The sequence below is a fragment of the Oncorhynchus nerka genome, linkage group LG14 (genome assembly GCF_034236695.1).
Source record: "Oncorhynchus nerka isolate Pitt River linkage group LG14, Oner_Uvic_2.0, whole genome shotgun sequence".
Taxonomy (NCBI): Eukaryota; Metazoa; Chordata; class Actinopteri; order Salmoniformes; family Salmonidae; genus Oncorhynchus; species Oncorhynchus nerka.
In genome coordinates this window covers 76,625,281-76,651,976 of record NC_088409.1, presented here as the reverse complement: position 1 = coordinate 76,651,976, position 26,696 = coordinate 76,625,281, and the positions used below count along the sequence as shown (strand labels likewise).

Sequence of the window (26,696 nt, the reverse complement as noted above, 5' to 3'; positions counted from 1 at the left end):
ATGGTAAGCGTCCCAATGATAAGCACATTTTGGGATATTGTTTCACACCCACATTTTTGGGCTAAGAAGGTCACCAATAACTGTAAGCGTTATTACATCCAATTGATCTGTACTGCAAATTGACTTAATTATGAATGCGTGTAATTTCTCAGTGAGTCCCTACTATCTGTTCCAGGTGGTTGTCTAATATGGACCCTGAGAAGAAAAAGAGGCCATCTCCCAGTGCAAACAGTGTTCATGTCTTAATCATCTCAGAAAAGACTGCCTCGGGAGCAAAATCCTAATCCCCTTGACTGAAACTAAACACTTTTAATATTGAGATTAAAACAGTACAAATGTATCATATTAAAGCACAGATTAGTTCAAGATGGCAATATTTATCAGGTTAATTGTTGCTAGCAGCACCAACATCAAGCAGACGGTGAGAGCTGAGTCATTAAGGATCAACGGGAGATGCTCTCGGAACCTACATGGTACCATACTGCGTCTGTAGTGTCCTAACACGAGACAGCACAACACAAACATTGCAGGGGGAGAGGGAGTTAGGCAGCCAATGAGATGGAACATTACTGGCCTGAACAGGCTAATGAGATATCCATTGTCTTTCCCTCTATAGACGTGGATCTACAGGGCAGGGGATGAGATCCTGAGATCTTAGTAGGGTCTGTAAGAGACTGGAGGATCTGATTGAACACTGAGCCCCTGGACACCTTTAATAGACATGTACTGAAATGTCCTCCACGTCTTCAGACCGAACAATAATGGAGAATCCGAACAAGTCATCTCTCAGAAGATCAATTCTACTTTCAGCAAACACTGAAATTTCAAAAGGGAAGGAATGTCCTTTTTGTATAACTAAAACTGTCTGCTTTTATTTAATTTGTTTGTTTTTGGTGTTTAAATACATTTTCTTGCTAGTTCAATACTATTGACTTGACTCTTGCCTCCATTTTGAAAGCTAAAGATGTGGCACCATCCATTTTCAGTGTCATTCTCAGACATGTAATTCAGTGTGTACTGAAGCTATTCACTTGAAATAACTGACATCAAGATGGGCTCCTAATGCCTGGGAGGCACACAATATTACAGGTCAACGTCCCAAAACTTAATTTAACACTTAAAAGCACCAGTGACTGTGTTCCTAAGTGGCAACACGTGTACATACTAATTTAACACAGGAACAATTAGAGGACTCGTAGATCAAATGTAACAACTGTATTTATATAAATGTAAAAATCAAAACTAAGAATTGACTTAGGCATTGCCAATAACACCTCACTGTATGACAACTGGCATAGCACATGTTCTCTCCTGTTTTTCCATCACATGACATGGACAGTATAAAGGCACATCACCAAGTTGGGTTAAACCTAACGTAACCATGTTACAGTATTCACATTACCCAATGATGAGCACTTTGGCAGATGGCCATATAGTATGCTGGTTTATAAAACCACAGTAGCTAACTAATAGAGTAGGAAAAAATAAAGCAATTGACATTATCCAAGCTAAAGGCACTGACAGTACAAGTCGAGATATACAGTAAAATCTGCATAAGTATCCAGGTTCACAGTGCGTATTGCCTACGTAAGTTAGATATTTGTGCTACATCTATAAGCCCAGTGCAGTGTAGAAATGTTGCTGAATACTTAACCTCCGTTTCATCAGAGGTAGACAGAATCATGCTAAAATGTTTCCAAGAAACATCCGTCATTCATTAATGGGTCTATGAACTGTAGGCGAGTAAGAAGGCAAATCAAATATAAAAAAACATGAAAACTAGAAGATCCTCTGCTTTGGACAACTACTAGCAAGATACCCCATGCTAGAACCCCGGTCTGCAACACCATTTTATCCATGAATTCTCGATCCTAGTTTCTTGCCCTGACAAAACTGTACCATATACGGGTTGAAGTTAGGTTTGTGACAATTCTTGGCAATAGCAGGCAAAACTTAATGACAAGCACAATTTAATTGGTGTCATGCTCAGCTACACCTTCAGCTACAGTATTAAGATTTCATGTCCGTTTCAATTTCTTCATCGATCCTTATGTAGGGGAAAACACTAATGGCAAACTATGAAAAAGGAATATCAATGACCAGGATAGTTACGGCCTATTAACTTATCCAAAGTAGTATGAGATCAGATACGCTTTTCCCATCAGGTACTGTTCCCCCATCGGATATGGCTCCCCACAAAAATATGCTCCCCCATCAGGTCAGGTGGACATACTAACATGGAATTTCTGATCATTTCTATTCAATAGTATTGTTTCATTGAGGAAGTCAAACCGAATGTTTTGAGATCAAACAATGTGTGTGGCTGTTAACGTTCATGTTGACCTCATCTTTAGACTTTGGATTGCACAGCAGTACCATGTAGATCATTAGGAAATAATCAATGTCTTCTGATCTGTTTCCATTCTCCAAAATGTCAAGTGAAGTCTGTCTATTTATGTGAAAATCTAAATTAATATATTTATTTATGTATTTATTTGAAGTATGAATGTCCTCTTGTCAAATTGAATTATAATTGAACATTTCTTTGTCCATGTTTGCCCCCACCCTCTTTTCTCATCGCTGCCTCTCAGCCACTGAGGTTCAGAAACCACACACAGACAAGCCCGTGGCAACACCAAACAACTGAGGCACAACATTTCATTATTTACCATTAATTCTGTATTTCTCTGACTTCAATTGCCATCAATAGCCTTCATTTTCAATGAACTTTCTTAGAATTGATTGTGTTCATTCATGTTCATGTGATTTTAGGAAAAATGTTTGGGCCTGTCTAGAGAGCCCAGCAGAGATGAACCCAGAAAACACTAAGACATGAGTTATACATAATGAAAGTGCAATTTCAACTCTTGGATATTTAATGGAGCTTGCGCCTACACTGTTGTAATCACATAAATAATCATAAGTTAACTGTAGTACTCTGCCGGTACAAAACTCAAACTTCTCCTTCCATTTCTGGCTTTCTCACACTCTCACAGTTCGATCAACGAGCGATACTGTTCTGACCATCAGAAACGGCTTTAATGTAATGGAACAGCCTTATCCAGTGTTTTAGCTTCGTAGTGGTACATACATAATGTAACAAAGGTGATGGCTCATACTAGGCCCTAAATGCTTTCTTAGGGCAAATCACTATTTCCTCCCCTTCCTTTACCTACTTTGATCCACAGTCATCTTCCATCCTTGTGTGAATCACTTCTTCTGCATGAAACTCTAAAGGTTGTTCATTTCTCCTCAAGACTCCATCTCAGAGATACCATATGGCATTTATCAAGAAAAATAAACAACTGAAAAGTGAAGTACTTGACAAATGTCTTTGTATTTGAGAGTATCCACTGCACTGATGGTTCAGTTTAATTCACCATCACACGTCACTGGTTAATCTCAAAAGAACAATCTGTGTATTTGTTTTAATTGTCCATTCAAAGAAATACAATGTCAAGTAGATGTGTCCTTGAATCCGGACAAACACCTATACATTCAAATACCTGAAATCTCTAAATTTGTATCTCTGACACAATTCTCACAATACACATATGGAATGGTAATGCACAAACAACAAGTACAAAACAGATATTGCAGTACAGATACTGCAGTGGCCCATCATATATAATGAAGGCACAGTTACATTTTCAAGCTCTAGTATGATGCTTTATTAGTCTGGATCATTCAGAGGGTGGGGCTTCCCGACAGGAAATAAATGCCATGTGCAGTGATGTGCATCGATTCTGAGTAGCTATCTAGCTAAGTCCCTGATGGCAGGCAGAGTGTGAAAATGTGAGAGGATGGAAGTCCTAACCATACCTTCATTCCAGTAGGCCATCCTCACTATACGTCAACAGTCATTCCAAGGTCAGGCTTTCTGGCGAATTGGATTTTACCATCCGCTTCTTGCTCCTCAAACACAATGACCCGAGATCAACAAAAGGCTTTGAATCACAGCAGAGGTCAATACAGCCGAGGCGTGGAACCAACACGTTCAGAGGGAAGAGAAGTCGCCTGAGGACTATTCCCACGAAGCACTGCCAAGTTCAATATCATCAAACCCACAGGGTGGCCCAGCCACTGCAGCTGTACATCAACATTTGTGATGTTTCTAACAGAGGCATCTGAGTGAACTCCTGTGTAGGGTGATTTTCCAGGGAACTAGTTAGACAGAAAGGCAGTAACAGTTATGGCATCAATATCTGATTATTTCCTCAGTTAAGCCAAGGTCCAGGGAGGTAGAGGGTTTTCTGGGGACCGATGGCGTCCAAGATTCTGCCCGTTGGTTAAGACCACTCCTTTACTCCAGCCCTGTGAATGGAATTCACTAATCAGTGACTAAAATAGAATGTGGTTCTATTTGTAACACTTGATGAACTGCAAGTCCCACCTCTCCCATCTCATTGGTTTTTAGGAGCATGATTGAAAGATTAACTGAGGTCCACATTCTAATCCAGCTGGTTCTGGTAATGCACATTAAAATTGTTTGTCAACCGCCATATAAAGTCTACAGAAGAAGAAGAAGCCTGAAGGAGGAGAGATTACTATCAACGAACTCGGTTTACCCTTGTATCTGTGGAATAATTGTCGGAGTAGAGGACCCTGTGCATTTCAGGTAAAATAACATCCCAATGTTTATATACCAGGGTATAAATTAGCTAGCAACAGCAAAACAGCCAGCTAAATTGCCAATGTTTAATGCTTTTCAACCTGTCCCCAAATGAATATAGTTGGTTCAGAGATTGTTTTGATATTTCAACCTGCGTGTGGGTGGACATAATTAGCATGTGCGTGAGCGGTCTGGTCAGCATGTCAGAGTTTAGCATTTCTCTAGGACCTTCTTTCATCACTATGTTGGTCTGATGTGTGATATGCCTACTACACTAGCTATCAATAAACCAGATAGTCCTACTATACTACACATCAATAAAAAGTATGGACAGGTGGGACTCTCTTTCATAAGCACAGAGCCTGTTGGGCTGTTTTACACACAGGCAGTCTGATGAAGGTGTCTCTGGGATGGCCGTCCACATACAGCATACCCTGGAAGAACCCTGGGAAGGAAGGCTTCTGGGGGACTGAGTTCCACTGGCTTGCTGCACTCAGTCTGAAACATGGGAGGAGATCACCCAATAAAACACAGGACATCACTGACTAATATGATTCCTCATCATATTTATTAATGTAACGAGATCATTTGTGAGAGTGTACAATGGCATGACTTCAGTCGTGGAAAAATACATGTTTTTATTCCACTTCTGATCTTTAGATGTAGTGTTGTTCTTTGTGGGCAAGCATTTTCAAGACAGCGCTAATTTCCCAGCTGAGTATAATGGGCTTTTAACATGGTAGTGGGAAACCACATGAAAAATCTGTTATTTCTGCAATCTGGCATTGTAATTCTACGCTCAGCGAGAACCAAGAAGATAATCAACAGAATCTGAGCTAGGCAGGAGCAATGACAGACTCAGAACAAATAAACATGGGGACGGAAATTGAAAGATGTTCATGATCAGTACAAATCTATTTACAAAGCCAGGCTTTATATCTAGACTATGAATGATAAAGTCTCGTAGCGGGGTATTGGTCAACTCAATGTCTCTGACAAGACCTGAAAAATAAGCCAAGGCGGTCTTTGATATTCTACATTGTGGTTAATTAGCTGCTTTTGAGCACCTATTCTGAAAGGATTTACCAATATATGTGTCTAGTTATACAACCACAAGGCTATCACTGACCCAGAAACAGTAGGTAAAACTTTCGAATTACCTTTATGCTGTTCATCTAGGAGTTTACCACAGTTCGCTCTCCCAGAGTTCTCCACAAGTAAACTCAATGTCCTCTCCCCCTTCAATGGAAAGTACATAAAAGATGTGGAAACAATTGGACATATTATCTACAGTCCACAATGCAAAGTAGACTAACTAGAGACAATAGAGGAAACGTGGCTTTCAGTTGAACTGAAGATAATAATTGATCAAGTCCAATCTGCTTCTGTGCGATAGGGTAAGCAGCGTGGACTTGTTTTCCAATAACAGGCAGGTGCAAAGTTAGTGATTGAGATTCCTCTTTGTTAGAACAACATTTGTCTGAAAACTTTCTGTTGGCTTAATCCTGGCACCTTAGTAACAACCACATTTATCAGCATCACCAGAAGCTTTCCCCTCTATCATGTGGTGTTGAATATAAACTAGCCAGTTTAGAAAGCAGCTCAGAAGCACATCTATAGACTGAATAGAATCAAATAATGTGTTATTGTCACATACACCGGAAAGCTGCAGGGAAATGTGTTGTTTTACAGAGACAGCCATAGTAGTACGGTGCCCCTTGAGCAAATTAGGGATAAGTGCCTTCCTCAAAGGCACATCAGATTTTTCACCTTGTCAGCTCAGGTATTCGAAGCCAGCGACCTTTCGGTTACTGGCCCAATACTATAACCGCTAGGTTACCTGTCGCCCGAAACACACTATCACTACACCTTCCCATCTAGGCAGTGCAAACTCCAGAATCTTATAGTCCAGAACTCCAACAAATAGTTAGTCCACAAACACCTAGAAGACAAGACAAGTTTATTAGTAGAAATAATTTACTGACAAGTGTGTGCATCATAGGGTACTTGACATTTTCTAATATCCTGACATAATTACATGATGTAATAATATCATGTAGCGGTGTCTGTCTGTACTCACCAGGGCTCTGTCTCGAACATTGTTCCTGGAGTTCAGAAGGTCTCCACTGCTGATGGTGGTCTCATATAAAGTGTAGTCATAGGAGTTCTCCATGTTGACTGGTTTCTGACTTCAAGGGCTACAGCAGGACAAAACAACAACAACATTCTTTCTAATTTGACATGATTATACATTACATGATACAGTGACTTCAGAAAGCATTCATACCCCTTGACTTATTCCACATTTTGTTGTCTTACATGCTGAATTCAAAATGGATTTTCTTACCCATCTACACACAATACCCCATAATGACAAAGTGAAAACATAATTTTTGGAAATTGTTGCAAATTTAATTGAAATATCTCATAAGTATTCACACCCCTTTGCTATGACACTCCAAATTGAGCTCCGGTGCATCCAATTTCCTACAAGTTGATTGGATTCCACCTGTGGCCAATTCAATTGTTTGGACATGATTTAGAAAGAAACACACCTGTCTATATAAGATACCATGAATTCCAAAGAACTGTCTGTAGCTCTCTGATCTACGTGATGAGGCATATATCTGGGGAAGGGTATAAAACAATTTCTAGAGTGTTGAAAGTTTCTAAGAGCACAGTGGTGTCCATCATTGGGAAATGGAAAAATATGGAACTACCCAGACTCTGCCTAGAGCTGGCCTTCTGACCAAACTGAGTAACCGAGCAAGAAGGACCTTGGTCAGGGAGGTGACCAAGAACCCAATGAACACTGACAGAACTACAGAGTTCCTTGGCTGAGATGGAAGAACCTGCCAGAAGGACAACAGTCTCTACAGCACTTAAAACATCTGGGCTTTATGGGAGAGTGGCCAGGCGGAAGCCACTCCTGAGAAAAAGGCACATGACAGCAAGCCTGGAGTTTGCAAATAGGCACGTGAAATACTCAGAGCATAAGGCTCTCTCATATAAGATTATATGGTCTGATGAGACAAAAATGTTACTCTTTGGCCTGAATGCAAAGCGCTATGTGTGGAGAAAACTAGGTACAGCTCATCACCCATCTAACACCATCCCTACCGTGAAGCACCGTGGTGGCAGCATCATTCTATGGGGATGCTTTTCAGCGGCAGGGACTGGGAGACTGGTAAGGGCAGAGGGAACAATGAATGGAGCCAAACACAGGCATATCCTTGATGAGAACCTGTTTCAGGGTGTAAAAAACCTTAAACTGGGGCAAAGATTTACATAACAACACGGACAATGACCCCAAGCATACAGCTAAAGCAACGCTGGAATGGCTTCAGAACAAGAATGTGAAAGTCCTTGAGTGGCCCAGCCAAAGCCCAGAATTGAATCCTATTGAAAATCTGTGGAAAGACTAAAAGATTGCTGTTCACAACACTCCCGATCACACTTAACAGAGCTTGAGAAACTCTGCAAGGAAGAATGGGAGAAAATCCCCAAATCCAGATGTGCACAAAGCTGATACTAACATACCAAAGACGACTCAAAGCTGTAATCGCCATCAAAACTGCTTCTACAAAGTACTGACTCAGGTTTTTCCCCCCCACCTTTATTTAACCAGGTAGGCCAACTGCGACCTGGCCAAGATAAAGCAAAGCAGTGCGACAAAAACAACACATGGGAATGTGTAACTCATCTGAATACTGAATACTTAACATTTCTAAAAACAATATTCTCACCCATCTACACACAATAACTCATTATGGGTTCTTGTGTGTAGATGGGTGAGAAAAACTATATTTAAATCAATTTTGAATTCAGGCTGTAACACAACAAAATGTGGAATAAGTCAAGGGGTATGAATACTTTCTGAAGGCACTGTATATTTAATATAAAGGTCAAGCTCTATTTTTAGACAGCCAATTACCATAAATCTGAAATAATTTATTTTCTACAAGTGTGTCTGGATCTAGATGTTGTGAAAATAATTGTCTCAGAAGGGAGCAAATTACAGCAGCGGCTAGTGAATAATTAATGGTCTAAGCAAGTACCAGACGTGCTGCTGCATCTGCCCACAAAATAAAAAATGAAGAGAGCATGTAAGGAGGTCTAGGGATACAGTATACAACCAATTATAGTGATACAGTATACAACCAATTCTAGGGATACAGTATACAACCAATTCTAGGGATACAGTATACAACCAATTATAGTGATACAGTATACAACCAATTCTAGGGATACAGTATACAACCAATTATAGTGATACAGTATACAACCAATTCTAGGGATACAGTATACAACCAATTCTAGGGATACAGTATACAACCAATTCTAGGGATACAGTATACAACCAATTATAGTGATACAGTATACAACCAATTCTAGGGATACAGTATACAACCAATTCTAGGGATACAGTATACAACCAATTCTAGCGGCTCACCTTCTCAGTAAACTACAGGCTCTCCCACAGTGACAGATGCTGCTGAATCATGACAGGCTCATACACTCTCCTGGCCTGGAGAGAGGAAACCTCAGGAAGCTTCTCACCTGAGCAGGGGCGCCGCCAGGGATTTTGGGCCCCTTGAAAAGATATCACATTGGGCCCCACCACAACAGGCCACACCAACCGTGCGTAATTGCTGTAACCACACACCTCCAGAACCCAATTGACCCATTCAAAGCTTTAAATAACTCTACCTTTGCAGGCTTGCAACTCTCTTGTAGTCCAATATTTACTGTATGATATTTACTGACAGTGAGCTGTGAAAATATAACACTGTGCAGACATGCATGCAACATTCTGCATACAGTGGAATTCACTATTTGATACAAGACTGATTGATACAGTCTAATTGTAATTGTAAAATTCTTAAATTGAATATTCTCTTAAAATTAATGAATAACTTGAAATAAATATAACTTAAATATACTTTAAACTCCTCAATAAAAATAAATTAACATTAATCATCTATAGAATGATATAACAAACCAAATAAAATCAGCAGCAGATTTTTTAACTAAGTACACATACCAACTAGAAAATAAGCAGCTGTAAAAGTGGAAAACGAAATGGAAATGAAAAGGCCTGATGGTGGCGCTAGAGGAAAGGTCAAGTGATCACCAAATCAATAGGTTTCTTCCACAAGGGGTCTTGATTGTGCACAACCATTTTTATGGCATTCGAGCCATTACTTTGAGATCTATCTTGTTCTCAGTCTTGTTCTCAGCCTGTGGGCATCATGTGTGTAGTGATACAATATCCATAGCCATGCCATTTAACAGTTATCACTGGTCCTTGCTCAGCCTTACTCACCAAGAGCCCAGTGCCAATCCTTCTTGCTAGCAAAGTCACTGATCAAGACTTTGAAGTCCAGCTTTCTAGCTAAATAACTTTCAATGGACAGCATGGCAAGACTGCAAAGCCTGTCCTGGGACATAGTGGACCTAAAATAGTTTCAGTTTTAGCTTACTGAAAGCTCTCTCGCCACCAGCAGTCACAGGCAGTATGCAAAATATAAGTAAAGCAATGTACACTTTTCCAAAAATGCTTTGCAGCTGCATCTTACAAATTGCATTCAGGAGACCAAGAGGTCGCCTTGATAAGCTCCTTTCCTGAGGACGGCTCACCTCTCACAGTTCTGGGCGACTTTAACCTCCCCACGCCTACCTTTGACTCATTCCTCTCTGCCTCCTTCTTTCCACTCCTCTCCTCTTTTGACCTCACCCTCTCACCTTCCCCCCCTACTCACAAGGCAGGAAATACGCTCGACCTCATCTTTACTAGATGCTGTTCTTCCACTAACCTCGTTGCAACTCCCCTCCAAGTCTCCGACCACTACCTTGTATCCTTTTCCCTCTCGCTCTCATCCAACACTTCCCACACTGCCCCTACTCGGATGGTATCGCGCCGTCCCAACCTTCGCTCTCTCTCCCCGCTACTCTCTCCTCTTCCATCCTATCATCTCTTCCCTCTGCTCAAACCTTCTCCAACCTATCTCCTGATTCTGCCTCCTCAACCCTCCTCTCCTCCCTTTCTGCATCCTTTGACTCTCTATGTCCCCTATCCTCCAGGCCGGCTCGGTCCTCCCCTCCCGCTCCGTGGCTCGACGACTCATTGCGAGCTCACAGAACAGGGCTCCGGGCAGCCGAGCGGAAATGGAGGAAAACTCGCCTCCCTGCGGACCTGACATCCTTTCACTCCCTCCTCTCTACATTTTCCTCTTCTCTCTCTGCTGCTAAAGCCACTTTCTACCACTCTAAATTCCAAGCATCTGCCTCTAACCCTAGGAAGCTCTTTGCAACCTTCTCCTCCCTCCTGAATCCTCCTCCCCCTCCCCCTCCTCCCTCTCTGCAGATGACTTCGTCAACCATTTTGAAAAGAAGGTCGACGACATCCGATCCTCGTTTGCTAAGTCAAACGACACCGCTGGTTCTGCTCACACTGCCCTACCCTGTGCTCTGACCTCTTTCTCCCCTCTCTCTCCAGATGAAATCTCGCGTCTTGTGACGGCCGGCCGCCCTACAACCTGCCCGCTTGACCCTATCCCCTCCTCTCTTCTCCAGACCATTTCCGGAGACCTCCTCCCTTACCTCACCTCGCTCATCAACTCATCCCTGACCGCTGGCTACGTCCCTTCCGTCTTCAAGAGAGCGAGAGTTGCACCCCTTCTGAAAAAACCTACACTCGATCCCTCCGATGTCAACAACTACAGACCAGTATCCCTTCTTTCTTTTCTCTCCAAAACTCTTGAACGTGCCGTCCTTGGCCAGCTCTCCCGCTATCTCTCTCAGAATGACCTTCTTGATCCAAATCAGTCAGGTTTCAAGACTAGTCATTCAACTGAGACTGCTCTTCTCTGTATCACGGAGGCGCTCCGCACTGCTAAAGCTAACTCTCTCTCCTCTGCTCTCATCCTTCTAGACCTATCGGCTGCCTTCGATACTGTGAACCATCAGATCCTCCTCTCCACCCTCTCCGAGTTGGGCATCTCGGCGCGGCCCACGCTGGATTGCGTCCTACCTGACAGGTCGCTCCTACCAGGTGGCGTGGCGAGAATCCGTCTCCACACCACGTGCTCTCACCACTGGTGTCCCCCAGGGCTCTGTTCTAGGCCCTCTCCTATTCTCGCTATACACCAAGTCACTTGGCTCTGTCATAACCTCACATGGTCTCTCCTATCATTGCTATGCAGACGACACACAATTAATCTTCTCCTTTCCCCCTTCTGATGACCAGGTGGCGAATCGCATCTCTGCATGTCTGGCAGACATATCCGTGTGGATGACGGATCACCACCTCAAGCTGAACCTCGGCAAGACAGAGCTGCTCTTCCTCCCGGGAAGGACTGCCCGTTCCATGATCTCGCCATCACGGTTGACAACTCCATTGTGTCCTCCTCCCAGAGCGCTAAGAACCTTGGCGTGATCCTGGACAACACCCTGTCGTTCTCAACTAACATCAAGGCGGTGGCCCGTTCCTGTAGGTTCATGCTCTACAACATCCGCAGAGTACGACCCTGCCTCACACAGGAAGCGGCGCAGGTCCTAATCCAGGCACTTGTCATCTCCCGTCTGGATTACTGCAACTCGCTGTTGGCTGGGCTCCCTGCCTGTGCCATTAAACCCCTACAACTCATCCAGAACGCCGCAGCCCGTCTGGTGTTCAACCTTCCCAAGTTCTCTCACGTCACCCCGCTCCTCCGCTCCCTCCACTGGCTTCCAGTTGAAGCTCGCATCCGCTACAAGACCATGGTGCTTGCCTACGGAGCTGTGAGGGGAATGGCACCTCAGTACCTCCAGGCTCTGATCAGGCCCTACACCCAAACAAGGGCACTGCGTTCATCCACCTCTGGCCTGCTCGCCTCCCTACCACTGAGGAAGTACAGTTCCCGCTCAGCCCAGTCAAAACTGTTCGCTGCTCTGGCCCCCCAATGGTGGAACAAACTCCCTCACGACGCCAGGACAGCGGAGTCAATCACCACCTTCCGGAGACACCTGAAACCCCACCTCTTTAAGGAATACCTAGGATAGGATAAAGTAATCCCTCTCACCCCCTCCCCTGAAAAGATTTAGATGCACTACTGTTCCACTGGAGGTCATAAGGTGAATGCACCAATTTGTAAGTCGCTCTGGATAAGAGCGTCTGCTAAATGACTTAAATGTAAATGTAAATGTAGGGGACAAGTTAGGGGGGAAAGTGGCAGCATATACAGTGTTCAGGTGTCTTACTTCATTTTGAAACTCAGGTGTAAGGTCTCTGGAATAATTCATGATCAGTGGTTGGCACACAGAAGGGACTTTATCCTCACTAATCTCCCCAACTTTCAGAACAGAAAATTCTTCAACAATTTTTGAAGTGGTGTGGAACCTAGTGCCCAAGTCACTTATGTTATCCATAGCAGTAAAAAACACTGTTCTGAAAAAACGTTGCTGCACTGTCCTGAGCTGTCTCCTCTTGAGAGGTCTCATCATGGAATCTCTTCCTTTTCCTCTGGCGGCTGTGTTCCTTGCTAAATTGAGGTGGAACATCCATTTGCGTAGCAATCAGTGTTGCCTCAGACAGGAGAAACTCCAATCCATCTCTAAGAGCCTGCATCTCTTCCTTTAAGGCTCTGATATTGGCTGTCTCTGTGTCTCAAGTGAGATTTTTCCTGACTGGAGAATCACATTCCTGTCCTCAACGCATTGCAGTACCTGCAATTATGCAAACTGACATGTCATTCAACACAATGCTGCTCACCTCCTTCAGTTGGGAGTAGGGCTGGTTCAGGGGTTTGGGGATGGGGAGACAGGGCTGGTTCAGGGGTATGGGGATGGGGAGACACTGCTGGTTCAGGGTTATGGGGATGGGGAGACAGGGCTGGTTCAGGGGTATGGGGATGGGGAGACAGGGCTGGTTCAGAGGTATGGGGATGGGGAGACATGTTTACTTTTGGCCCAAAACAAGAAAATAAAAAAAACGTTCATTTTATTAGTACATTGTAAATAAAATATAAAATATTATATTAATTATAATAGGTTAACAATTTAATATTGTTCTAATAATTTTGTAGGGCCCCTGACATGTTGCACCCTCGACAACTACTGTAATTATTATTATTTGACCATGCTGGTAATTTATGAACATTTGAACATCTTGGCCATGTTCTGTTATAATCTCCACCCGGCACAGCCAGAAGAGGACTGGCCACCCCTCATAGCCTGGTTCCTCTCTAAGTTTAAAACATGATCAAAAGTGCTAATTTCAGGCACCGCTGGTAGGGATATTTACGATCAACCTAAAGCAGATTTTAGTGGTAATGCAGATGGTTATGGCATGAATTGACAGCGGAACGCAGCCTGTGACGCACACTGCCTTTATGCGCATGGAACAAGAGTAGTCGAATGTGCTTATGGTGCCTGTATACTTCGTACAGTATTTAGAAACATAAAAACTAATGCTTTTTCGCTATTTAATTTAATTTGGGTAAAAACCAAGCATAGCTTCCCCTCTTCTCAATTAAGGCTTTTGCCACCCTGCCCAATGCAATCGTGAAGTAGTCAACTTTCGATAAAGGGTTTGGCTCCTGAGACCACTTGGAAAAAATCTTATTCACAAAAGCATTATTAAAATATAAAGTTTGAGAGGAGTAAAACACTGAGCTGACATTCCCTTTTTGTCTATGCATTATAGACAGGACCACATTATTTTAGCCATGTAGGTCCCGTTATGGACATGCGTAAAACCCCCTCCATGTAGGCTACTTTTCATGCCCATCAGGAAACGAGATATGAGAACCTCAGGTAAATACCGGTGAAACTCCTATTTAGAAGTTATCTGTAACATGTAACAATTGTTTGTTTTCCGTTTCATACAGTAATCTCAAAACCCAAGCCCTGCCTTAGGACTACTATAACTGCTGGTTCAACAGCAATGAGTGTCTTTTTATCCTGCTGATTTGATGATATCAATTCATTTTACATGTATTTATTTAGTGTTGTTAAAATAAAAAAGATTCGTTGTAATAAAATGTTACGAAAAACAAACAATCTTATTAGAATGATTCACCTTCCTGGTTTTATGGTTACAACGTCCGTAGCGCGCATGCTATGCAACTTCTGGAGATGTGTGAACGCGATGTGATCTGTAAAATGGTTTCGATGATGTTATTATTTATGAAGCCTATTTTGGAGGCAGTTTAACGGTGAGTGGACATTCCTGCTTTCTCTTTATATTGGATCTTTATCCAGCTCCTGTGAAAAGTTTGGATGTGCGTAAAACTCTCCATAGTCTGCGTTGTTTTAATATTATATGCCCACAGGGAGACATTATGTTGCCTTTAAGTGTATCTATTGATAACAACTTGTTGTTTTGTTTTGTTTAGAATTTGATTCAAATTATTTTTTCTCTTTTTAGGCCTATTCAATAATTAAATTAATCTTGCTTATTGACAATGTTTGGCATGTCCATGCTCAGACAAAATGCAATGTACAGTAGGCCTAGCCTCTATATCAGTGTGAATGCTACTGAAGCCATGCAATTACTTAGAACAATGTGGACTGCAAATGGGTTCAAGTTAACGTATTTAGCAAAGATAGGTCTACATTTTGTTATTTCGTTTCTGTAAGCCGTTAACAAACTATAACGGACTAACATTGGAATTGATTCCAAGGTAATACATAAAATACCGTAGATATGCAACTTGAAGCAACCACATATTTCGCCATGTTTAGCACGTTCTGATTGGCCAGTAATGGGCAAAAGCCTCAACACACACAACTTATTTAATCATCAAAACTCAGCCCATTCGCGCCAACGCCAGCAACTGCGCCAATAATAGTAATAGTGAAAATATCAATACCACTGAACCTATAGCGCTACCGCCTGCCCTTAGATTTACCATTGCGTTAGGTTTGTTAAAATAGAGCCCCTAACTGTTAGCTATATATTGAAAATGAACTGTTTATTCAGACTGAGCGGTTGCTAGGTAACAATATAAATGATCAGTTACAAGACAATTACATCAATTTATTTTTGTCACAACATAATCATTTCATATGATAATTTTGACCTCTGCATAAAAGTGGTATGTGACAAATGACAACTCTAGATCAATACAGAAGTGGAAAACATCTGTGATTCAGGAAATAACCCATGCTTTTAAGATCATTTCTGGGAAAGCATCTGAGCTTGACAGCAGCTGGTAGTACATCACACAATCATACCCATCCTCCCTTTTCCAACTGTTTGAGGTGATTTTTTGCTGCTTTCTGAGAGATGTCCTCCAGCACTCTTTAAGGTGTTGAAGCACTGAGAAACCTGAAGCCACTCGGGGTTACTGGTGGAAAGTGCACCCCTCCCAATATGTTCAAAAGTGGATAATGGGTGGCAGAAATCACCTAGCCCTGAAATGGCATTCTGTGTTTACAAGCAGAGTATTTTTATGGAGCAAATTGTAGTTTCACACTCTTGCTGTTGTTTGATATTGTGTGAGCTGTGTGAGCTGCCTGACAAAGTTATCTTCAGCTGCAGTTATATAAACTTGAAATGTTCATGTTATTGGATTCTACAGTGGATTGGTATTTTGGGAAAAGTGTATTAAGATTTAGCTCAATTTAAAGAATGTTGTGCAATTTGGACTTCCTGCCACATGCATAATCAAATCGTATTACCTTGGCTTTTAACCACTGCTCTGTCAAATATTAAAGAAGTCTCAAGGTATTGCTCACCTGAGGTAGAGTACCATATGATAAGCTGTAGACCACACTATCTACCAAGAGAGTTCTCATCTATATTATTCGTAGCAGTCTATTTACCACCACAGACCGATGCTGGCACTAAGACCACACTCATCGAGCTGTATAAGGCCAAAAGCAAACAAGAAAATTCTCTTCCAGAAGTGGCGCTCCTAGTGCCCAGGGACTTTAATGCAGGCAAACTTAAATAAGTTTTACCAAATTTTTACTAGCATGTCAATATGCAACCAGAGAAAAAAATGAAACTCTAGACCACCTTTACTCCACACACAGAGATGCATACAAAGCTCTCCCCCGCTCTCCATTTGGCAAATCTGACCATAATTCTACCCTCCTAATTCCTGCTTAAAAGCAAAAACTAATAACAGGAAGTACCAGTGACTCCCTCAATATGGAAGTGGTCAGATGACGCGGATGTTACGCTACAGGACTGTTTTGCTAGCACAGACTGGAATATGTTCTGGGATTCATCCAATGGCATTGAGGAGTATACCACCTCAGTTATCGGCTTCATCAATAAATGCATCGACGACGTCGTCCCCACACTGACCGTACGTACATATCCCAACCAGAAGCCATGGAATACATGCATCGAGCTAAAGGCTAGAGCTGAAAGCGGGACACTAATCCGGATGCTTATAGAAATCCCACTATGCCCTCAGACGAACCATCAAACAAGCAAAGCGTCAATACAGGATTAAGATTGAATCCTACTACACGGGCTCTGACGCTCGTCGGATGTGGCAGGGCTTGAAAACTATTACTGACTACAAAGGGAGACCCAGACGCGAGCTGCCCAGTGACGCGAGCCTACCATATGAGCTAAATGCCTTTTATGCTCGCTTCAAGGCAAGCAACACTGAAGCATGCACGAGAGCACCAGCTGTTCTGGATGACTGTATGATAACACTCTCTATAGCCGATGTGAGCAAGACCTTTAAACAGGTCAACATTCACAAAGCCGCGGGGCCAGATGGATTACCAGGACGTGTACTCAAAGCATGCGCTGACCAACTGGCAAGTGTCTTCACTGACATTTTCAACCTCTCCCTGACCGAGTCTAATATCTACATGTTTTAAGCAGACCACCATAGTCCCTGTGCCCAAGGAAGTGAAGGTAACCTGCCTAAATGATTACCGCCCCGTAGCACTCATGTCGGTAGCCATTAAGTGCTTTGAAATGCTGGTCATGGCTCACATCAACAGCATCCTCCCGGATGTCCTAGACCCACTCCAATTCAAATACCGCCCCAACAGATCCACAGATGACGCAATCTCACGCCACACTGCCCTTTCCCACCTGGACAAAAGGAACACCTTTGTGAGAATGCTGTTCATTGACTACAGCTCAGCGTTCAACACCATAGTGCCCACAAAGATCATCACTAAGCTAAGGACCCTGGGACTAAACACCTCCCTCTGCAACTTGATCCTGGACTTCCTGACAGGCTTCCCCCAGGTGGTAAGGGTAGGAAACAACACGTCTGCCATGCTGATCCTCAATACTGGGGCCCCTCAGGGGTGTATACTCAGTCCCCTCCTGTACTCCCTGTTCATCCATGACTATGTGGCCAAACACGACTTCAATACTATCATTAAGTTTGCAAAGACAACAGTGGTAGGCCTGATCACCGACAACAATGAGACAACCCATAGGGAGGAGGTCAGAGCCCTGGCAGTGTGGTGCCAGGACAGTGTGGTGCCTCTCCCTCAATGTGAGCAAGACAAAGGAGCTGATCGTGGACTACAGGAAAAGGCGGGCCGAACAGGCCCACAATAACATCAACGGGGCTGTAGTGGAGCAGGTAGAGAGTTAAGTTTCTTGGTGTCCACATCATCAAACTATCATGGTCCAAAACACACCAAGACACTTGTGAAGAGGGCACGACAACATCTATTCCCCAGTCACCCAAGTCATAGACTGTTTTCTCTGCTACCGTACGGCAAGCGGTACCAGAGCGCCAAGTCTAGGACCAAAAGGCTCCTAAATTGCTTCTACCCCCAAGCCATACGACTGCTGAACAATTAATCAAATGGCCACCGGACTTTTACATTGACACCACCCCCCTCCATTTGTTTTGTACACTGCTGCTCCTCGCTGTTTATTATCTATGCATAGCCACTTCACCTGTACCCCCGCACACTGACTCGGTACCGGTAACCCCTGTATATAGCCTCGTTATTGTTATATTATTGTGTTACTTTTTATATATTTTTTTACTTTAGTTTATTTGGTAAATATTTTCTTAACTCTTCTTGAACTGCAGTGTTGGTTAAGGGCTTGTAAGTAAGCATTTCATGGTAAGGTCTACGCTTGTTGTATTCGGCGCATGTGACAAATAAAGTTTGATTTGCTCCGACTATTGTCCTTTTTGAAGAACAAGACTATTTAATGTTGTTATTAAACCAAGTGTTAGATATTCAATTGAACGTATTTTCCTTCTATTCATGGACAATTATCATAGACAATGTTTTAGTCTGTGACCACAGGTTACGCATTCCTCACAACAACTCATATGAGATGAGAGCCAAACAATAGCAGATATCAAGTAGGTTCTAAATACAGAATTAGGTGTACTTGTACATTCAGGTCCCTGATGCTATAGAAACAGGACATATGCTCCTGCCCGCAAAAGCCATGGCTCGTGCAAGGCTACTTACTTACACAGGGTATGCATGACTCATGAGCTGAGAGCCAAACAGCAGATATCAAGTAGGATCTAAATACAGTATTAGGTAATGTATATGTGGTGCTGAATATAACATAGACACTCTCCTACGCATTAGTGCTTGCTCTCATCCAGGCCAATGCTCATTGTTCTACATACTGCACAACGTAAGGATGAAACGCGTTAAGATAGCCCTGAAGATCTTAGTTTACCGGAAGCCTAGGCTGGATATGTGTAAAATTGTTCTGACTGTATGTTTGACGGGTGGGAGATGTTCCTAAACCGTTAATCTGATGCCCCCTCCTATCCTTACTGTACTATAGTCCTGGGGGGGTCCACCATACCCAGCAACAATCTCACACATACTCATCTCTGATTGGGCAAGACAGACTCAATGTTCCCCATAGGGCCTTACTAACTGACTTTGGAGAACGATACAAAGAAGAGCCCCTCACGGCGACACTCACTGTGGTAGCGGCTCAATACATTCCTCAGAAGAGTGTACTTGGTGGTGTAATCCCCTGCCTCAGATAATGGAGCATCGTAATCTGAAAAGATAATGCCACTATCAGAACAGCAAGAGGCACGAGGAGCGAGAGGCGGGGATACCTCCTCCCGTGTCCGATGAGTTTCTCTCTGCTCCTATCAAACATCTCAAGCCAGCAGGAGACATATTTTGTGGTTATCTTGACAGATGCGGCTGCAGGAGTTTGGATAGAGGCAAGAGGCAGTTGAGGAAATAAAATGTAAATAGAGACTACTGTTAAACTTGAAGGTCAAAGAGCAGGTGCCAATGTGCCACTGTTACTAATGTTTGACATCAACGGCATTCTCCTCTGAGGAGCAAGGTCATTACAGTGTCAACAGTTGCAAAGAGGATATAAAACCCATCATGCCGTCTTTCATTTACATTTCCCATGCATTTAATTAGCTGATGAATTAATTATGCAGTGAGTGTTAAAATGCAGCCTGAGGTCAAGCACGGTGGAGGAGTGACAACACCATCTACTGGCCTTTACTAACAGTAAAGTGACAGTATATTACTGTAATCCTGCTTGTATAAATGGCTGGTGTAAAGTCCTTATCAGAGTTATGTTTCAATAAAGCGAAATAACAAGATCAACTATGAGAACACATTGATTATAAAACAAGTGGACAGCAAGTAATATAAAGATGCAAATAGAATGTACCATAGCTTGTTACCATTGGCTTAGGCATGGGTGTGGCAATTGCAAAGGCCCCATTCATGAAGCCAAAATGTGTTCCTCTGTGGAACATGTAGAGATTGATTGATGCATCCTGTTTCAGGATTTCCGTCACAATAGCAACCATGTCTGCCAAACAGAGGGTAACAAATGAGAACTCACTACCGGTGGGTATATAGACAGAGTAAGAGCTGTATCATATCCGTTGCTATAAACTCTACCTCTATATACAAGAACTGTGGCAGGTAGCCCAATGTAAAACAAAAAGTATGATAACATTTGACAAGCAACCGACCTCGTTCCAAGCATCCTATTGCCCATATTTTTATTTAACCTTTATTTAACCAGGTAGGCAAGTTGAGAACAAGTTTGCGACCTGGCCAAGATAAAGCAAAGCAGTTCGACACATACAACAACACAGAGTTACACATGGAGTAAAACAAACATACAGTCAATAATACAGTTGAAAAGTAAGTATATTTACAATGGGAGCAAATGAGGTGAGATAAGGGAGGTAAAGGCAACAAAAAAAGGCCATGGTGGCGAAGTAAATACAATATAGCAAGTAAAACACTGGAATGGTAGATTTGCAGTGGAATAATGTGCAAGGTAGAGATAGAAATAATGGGGTGCAAAGGAGCAAAATAAATAAATAAATACAGTTGGGGGAGAGGTAGTTGTTTGGGCTAAATTATAGATGGGCTATGTACAGGTGCAGTAATGTGTGAGCTGCTCTAACAGCTGGTGCTTAAAGCTAGTGAGGGAGATAAGTGTTCAGTTCAATTGCAATATGGATTAAAACCCTGCCACACCTTATTACATTTAACTATAACTCATTGTAGGGACAACCAGATCCCCATTCAAAATCACCTCCTTCACCATACTGATTAGCTACACATATTGCATAGAACAGTGGTTCCCAACTGTGGGGTGTGTTTTTTCAAGGAACTCAGTCCGTCTTTAAACTTACTCTTGAAAGTCATAATAGAAATCACAAGGTGCAATTTCGAAATTGGGTAGTTCATCAGCAGTTTATTTTGTCCTGTTAGTCATTGCATACCTTAGAGAGCTATTTATAATTTGTCAGAAATGTCCAGATCAACTAGCCCAAGAAGCTAATGTTTTTTGTTGTTGCTTTTTTTGCCCATAGATATTGTTGTAATTTTTTTGTCACTCAAATATCACTTGAATGCACATACTTTACTAAATGTATAGAATTGCAATACAATTTCCGTTAAAAACTGATAAATGTTCTTTACACCCCATGACAAAATGTGTAGAATTTCAGGAAATAAACTCAAAACCCCCACCCCAGAGTGAAAAAATTTGGGAACCCCTGTCATAGGACATAATGACGTGTTTAATTAGACATTCAAATTGAGCTGACTTTACCGATTTAAATCAAGGGCAGCGGGATAATGAATAACAAGCATGGAGTGACAGAGCACGACTTGATTAGCATCCTGCGTGTGCGAGATAGACATGGATGCTGATGGCAATGAAAGGAGGACAAAACCAGGCCTGAGGACCAGAGTTATCAGTGGCTGTTGTTCAACATAAGGACAGTCTGGAGAATCTTCATGACATTAATACACATCTACAACTGTGTGCCAAGCTGTGTAACGACTGACAAGTATTTACTGCAGTGATGCATTGTCTAATGAGAGGATCTTGAATTTTTTTTTTTTTTTTTTTAAGGATTCACCATCATGTAATGTGTAATATATGGCCACAGTATCTCAAAGCTAGCAGTGGCTACAGTGTTATGTGATTGGTGTGTGTGTGTGTGTGTGTGTGTGTGTGTATTAAATGGTTAGTCAGTTGCCCTTTCACATACTGTACTGTTCCCTTCTGAGAGGGGCTCTTATCTAACAAGCTGCACACATGTACAGTGCATGTAGGTTAACAATAGGGGCTTTGCAGTTTCCATTTATTTTTAAGGTTCTAGACCAGGGGTGTCCAACCCTGTTCCTAGAGAGCTACCTTCCTGTATGTCTTCGCTCCAACCCCAGTTGTAACTAACCTGGTTCAGATTATCAACCAACTAATTATTAGAATCAGGTGTGCTAGATTAGGGTTGGAGTAAAAACTACAGGACGGTAGCTCACCGGGAACAGGGTTGGAGAGCCCTGTTCTAGACACTGAAGGCCAGTACAAAAGCATAACACAGTATAAAACAGTATACAAAAGACATCTTGGTTCAGCTGAAATTGACTATGTGCATCTTAATTGAATTTTATGGGAAATAAAGACCAACTCTGGTTTATGATGCTTGGCTTGGAAACAAGCACACATGGAAAGCATATTCATCTCTGACAGAAACATACCACAAAGGAGAACTGACCATATGCTAAGCACCATGTGACCAATCTATTGAGTGTGACTCATGCGGTGTGGCAAAGAGATCCTACTGCTTGAGGAAATATGACTTACCCTCAGCAGCAAAAACATGGTGAAGGTCACCCCAGAGGTCAAACCACCCAGACCAATACTCCATCACCATCTTGAACTTCTGGGGCTAGAAGAATGGGAAGGGGAATGTTCAACAGAGAAGTACAAATAAACTAAATATATGTTACTCCTTGTAGACACAGTATTTACTCCTTGAACATCAGGGCCCAGTTTTTTATTTTTATTATCTGATTGGATTTTGGCAATCGGATAGGATTAAATGCATAGCTATTTCTATGCATGTAATCCTTTCCGATTGCTGATCAGATAACTTCTGAAAAACTGTGCCCAGACTATAGGCATCCCAAGACTGTGATTCAAAGCAATTTATTACACAGATTAAGACTAAATAGCTAATATCCTCTGTTTTATCTACAGGTGTCAGATGAAACGGAATCACTGATCAATTACAAAGCTGGAGCTGGATAAATCTAATGAATATCAGTAGATGATCGTCTGAACACAAGTCAATACATTCGCTCACTTGAATTGCATCCAGATACTTGAATCCCTCTGGGCTCAATTCGACGTCTATTCCACGTTGGTTGAATGTCATTTCATTGAAATGATCAATGTGGAATAGAGTTCGAATTAATGTCTGTGCCCAGTGGGATACTGTCATGCTGTATTTTATTTGTGTATATTATGCAATTACTTTATGTACTCTACGTTGAGTCAACCAGTGTGTGCCCAGTGGGATGCTACAGTAACTTCCATGCTCAGGAAACAGCATTTTAACAGTTCCTATTTTTGCCTTGTTTTCTCCCGAGTTTAATCTGTATCTAGGTAAACAGCACATTCCCTCATCTCATCGATCTCCTTTGTGTTTAGGCTTCAAGTGGAAAGGGAACTAATCAAGGGGCAGTTCTAATGAAGCCTAACAGTAGCGGCCTGACGCACACACACACACACACACATCTGTCCTTGGCACAGACAGAGGCCTTGTGCTATGGGAGAATAACAACTACAGTTCAGGCAGTGACTGCAGTGTCAGATGGGCCAGAGGCTCTACTTTTGTGCAGCTGTCTGTCTGTTTGTCCAGTCAGTATAATACCTCCATTCACTCCCCCGTGCTTCAGCCTATCCTAGTTATCTGAGGTCAGGAGCAGCTCCTCAATCCCACTGGACAATAGTGTCTAGAACAAGGATCTCATTTCAATCATGCTCATATTTCCAAGTAGATATCCTACTATTGCAAATGCAAATAGTTGTAGTGAAATCAAGATAAAGTGATGCACACTCTGTGTGTGTGTGTGTGTGTGTGTGTGTGTGTGTGTGTGTGTGTGTGTGTGTGTGTGTGTGTGTGTGTGTGTGTGTGTGTAATAAAGCAGATGCACTGCACTGTCTTACCTCTTTTATGTATGGCATGTATTCAACATCTTTTGCATAAGAGCCATACTCGTTCTCCACTTGAACTGCTATAATTGGGCCCCCCTTGGAGAACTGAGAGTTTTAAATAATAAATCAAATAAGAGGAGAGCTTTCAAATGACTCCTGAATAAGTCAAGCATATATTTTCAAAGCCTTTGGGATTGATAAAACACCAAGCTTCACATTTTAAGAATATTTTTGTATTTTGATAGCCATAATCAACAACCACCACAAATTAACAGGAAAAATGGAAACCCTAGTGTAATTAATAGAAGAGTAGTGAGAAAGTGAGAAAAGATTACCTGATATGGTGCAACTCTTGGAATGAGTTGATCAAAGCAGTCAACTGCTTCTGTGAAATCTGGGTAGGTTGTTCTCAACTTCATGTCTGGATCACACAGCAACCAACTAGGATGAAAGCAATACTTAACTCTAATGTTATCAACAATGTATGCAGTTACATTTAAATACAGGTTGCACTGATGGCATTCATGCATAATGACTGCATTGATTGTTAATGTGCTTCATAACAGTATATCTATAATCGGGTTAACCTAGTGGTACATACTAGTGGTACATACTGGGATAGTTCTGGATCAATTACCCTTCCTCAATCAATTTTAGATGATGATCAGAGTCAGTCAAATGACTCTCATTGAAGGGGGAAGCTCAGGAAATAACTGTTTTCATTCTCTCTGTGTGTGAGAAATATTGTTTTTTCTCTTTAGATCTATAATTCTATTTATCCACATTACTAAGGAATGTGGGACTGTAACTCTTTTACAGAGACCTGACTGTAAACACCAATCTAGCTGATTGAATAACTGACTAGTCAATGAGGGAAATAACACCACACTGGAAAAGAGCATCACAAAAATGTATGAGGAAAAATTGATGAGATGTCGTATAGGGAGACCTATCTAACATGGAGTTGAAACCAACCTGGGCTAAAATGTTAAAATCTGGGAACATCTAACCTGGGCATCCCTCCTAAGTCCCACTCAGCACAGATGTAGGGTCCTGCCCGCAGAATAAACCAGAGCCCCAACTCTGCTGCTATGCTGATGTACGCCCTGAGAGACACAGAGAAAAGCAGAGATACAAAGCTCAACAGCTTTATCAAACATTTACCACAAAATCATATAAACGTCTTCCTTACTTTAAAACCACTCTCTTTTGCTCATGAAGGTTCCATGGCACATATCTGAAAGATAAAGCAGTCATTCTCAGTATCCCTCCATAGTTGAGCAGCAGTGAGTGGTGGTATAAGAGAACATGAGGTGTTCTGTGTGTCCCTACGTGGTGAGAGTGTTGACCCCACAGGCCCTCATCTTCAGCAGCCGGTCCTCCCAGTAGGCTCTGGGGACGCGAAAGTAGTGGATAGAGCCCCCCAGGATGTGAAAGGGCTCTCCCTCCAGAGTGAACTGAAAGGAGTTGGCCCTCAGACCCTCTTTCTGGCTCATTCTCTCCACCTCTGGGTGTTGGCTGGAAGAGAAAGACAAACTTCTGGTCAAACCAGAAAGTTAGACTAGATAGGAGTCATAGGAACTAGACAATGGCAATCTAAGGTGAGTAAGTAAGTATTTATAATTCTTGTGACAAGCATACAAGACACACCCAACAAATTTAGATAAATCAACAAAGCTTTCAGCATAAGCTACATATATATATTTGAATATGAGTGAGAAGTACATAGTCAATTGTTCACACTGTTGCACTGTGGAATGAGTGCTGAACTGAGCCGTAACAAATGGCAACACACAAGCTACGTGTTTGTCTACACAAAGGTTAATGTCCATAGTAGGTGGGCCAGGTGAAAGTTCATGATGGGGTAAATTAAAGATATGGAATGGCTTTGTATTAACTAGACTATCAAAAGTATTGATTGTATATAATTTCTCACATTTGTAGTCCTACCTCTTCTATGTAATAATATTTAACAATCTGATAATATTTTGTCATTATGAATGGTCTTTAATAGCATTACCTATAATAGATTGTCTTTAAATAACCCGTTTTTAAAGGGTCCGTTTGGGATACTGGTTGCCTATTGATGCATTTGCAGGTACATGAAAACACGAGGAAAAACAAACAAATAGGACATAACTTTGTACATACTCTAGAGACCTGTCCATAAAGTCTTGTCACAGACAAAACAATGAGACAGCTATTTCACCAGATGAATAAATGTGAAGCATCCGCTTGGCGGTTCCACCCACTTGAGAGGAAGCCCATTAGCCGGCAGTAGAAGATGGAACGAGATGGCTTTTGTCCGACATTCTGCACTTTTTCTCATCGATTAAACATTTTTCTGTTCCCAAAACTATAATATTTTACGAACAGAGTCGAGTAATTTTTTTAGACTACCCCTTGCCAAAGTTTAAAAAAAAATGCGTTGTTGTATACGCGCACTTCGCAGAGTAGGCGTTCCCTAACGGAAATATGCAAATATAGGTTATAAGGCACCAATAGGGTCTCGCTAGCTCGTGCTTGGCTCTGCCCACTATGACTCCCTTGTTTCCATTTGAAACGACAGGCTGTGGTTTATCCAACAATTTTTTTTTGTACCTTTATTTAACTAGGCAAGTCAGTTAGGAACAAATTCTTATTTTCAATGACGGCCTAGGAACAGTGGGTGAA

At 42.1% G+C, this 26,696-nt stretch overlaps 2 protein-coding genes across 6 annotated transcripts in view; one reads left to right on the top strand and one right to left on the bottom strand.

Annotated features, from left to right (window-relative positions):
* The window catches only part of LOC115141918 (galactosylgalactosylxylosylprotein 3-beta-glucuronosyltransferase 1), a 135,687-nt gene extending 133,137 nt beyond the window's left edge, over nucleotides 1–2,550 (top strand). For all 3 annotated transcript variants that reach the window (XM_029681309.2, XM_065000434.1, XM_029681310.2), the window contains exon 8: nucleotides 176–2,550. The gene's annotated coding sequence lies outside the window, so the exon portion shown is untranslated. The remainder of the gene's footprint in view (nucleotides 1–175) is intronic.
* LOC115141919 (beta-galactosidase-1-like protein 2) lies at nucleotides 2,268–26,459 on the bottom strand. 3 transcript variants are annotated; one of them, XM_029681313.2, is made up of 14 exons: nucleotides 26,175–26,459; nucleotides 25,356–25,541; nucleotides 25,216–25,260; nucleotides 25,034–25,129; nucleotides 24,359–24,464; nucleotides 24,036–24,128; nucleotides 22,668–22,752; nucleotides 20,220–20,363; nucleotides 19,497–19,577; nucleotides 6,693–6,810; nucleotides 6,453–6,554; nucleotides 5,773–5,851; nucleotides 4,996–5,110; nucleotides 2,268–4,314 (listed from the first exon to the last, which is right to left on the bottom strand). In XM_029681313.2, the coding sequence occupies exons 1-10, from the start codon at nucleotides 26,189–26,191 to the stop codon at nucleotides 6,725–6,727; spliced, it is 939 nt and encodes a 312-aa protein (XP_029537173.1). In that variant the 5' UTR covers nucleotides 26,192–26,459; the 3' UTR covers nucleotides 2,268–4,314; nucleotides 4,996–5,110; nucleotides 5,773–5,851; nucleotides 6,453–6,554; nucleotides 6,693–6,724. The 3 variants fall into 3 exon arrangements, with proteins under 3 accessions (XP_029537173.1, XP_029537172.1, XP_029537174.1); XM_029681312.2 differs by having other exon boundaries at nucleotides 5,773–6,554; XM_029681314.2 differs by lacking the exon at nucleotides 20,220–20,363 and having other exon boundaries at nucleotides 5,773–6,554.
* Nucleotides 26,460–26,696: the final 237 nt, after the last annotated feature.

What these genes read in the sequence shown, in the direction of transcription:
- LOC115141919 (XM_029681312.2), bottom strand. An exon ending in GGGGTCAACACTCTCACCAC is followed by an intron (nt 25,261 to 25,355) that starts GTAGGGACACAC and finishes TTTATCTTTCAG; the next exon opens with ATATGTGCCATGGAACCTTC. An exon ending in CCATGTTTTTGCTGCTGAGG is followed by an intron (nt 20,364 to 22,667) that starts GTAAGTCATATT and finishes TCTGTTTGGCAG; the next exon opens with ACATGGTTGCTATTGTGACG.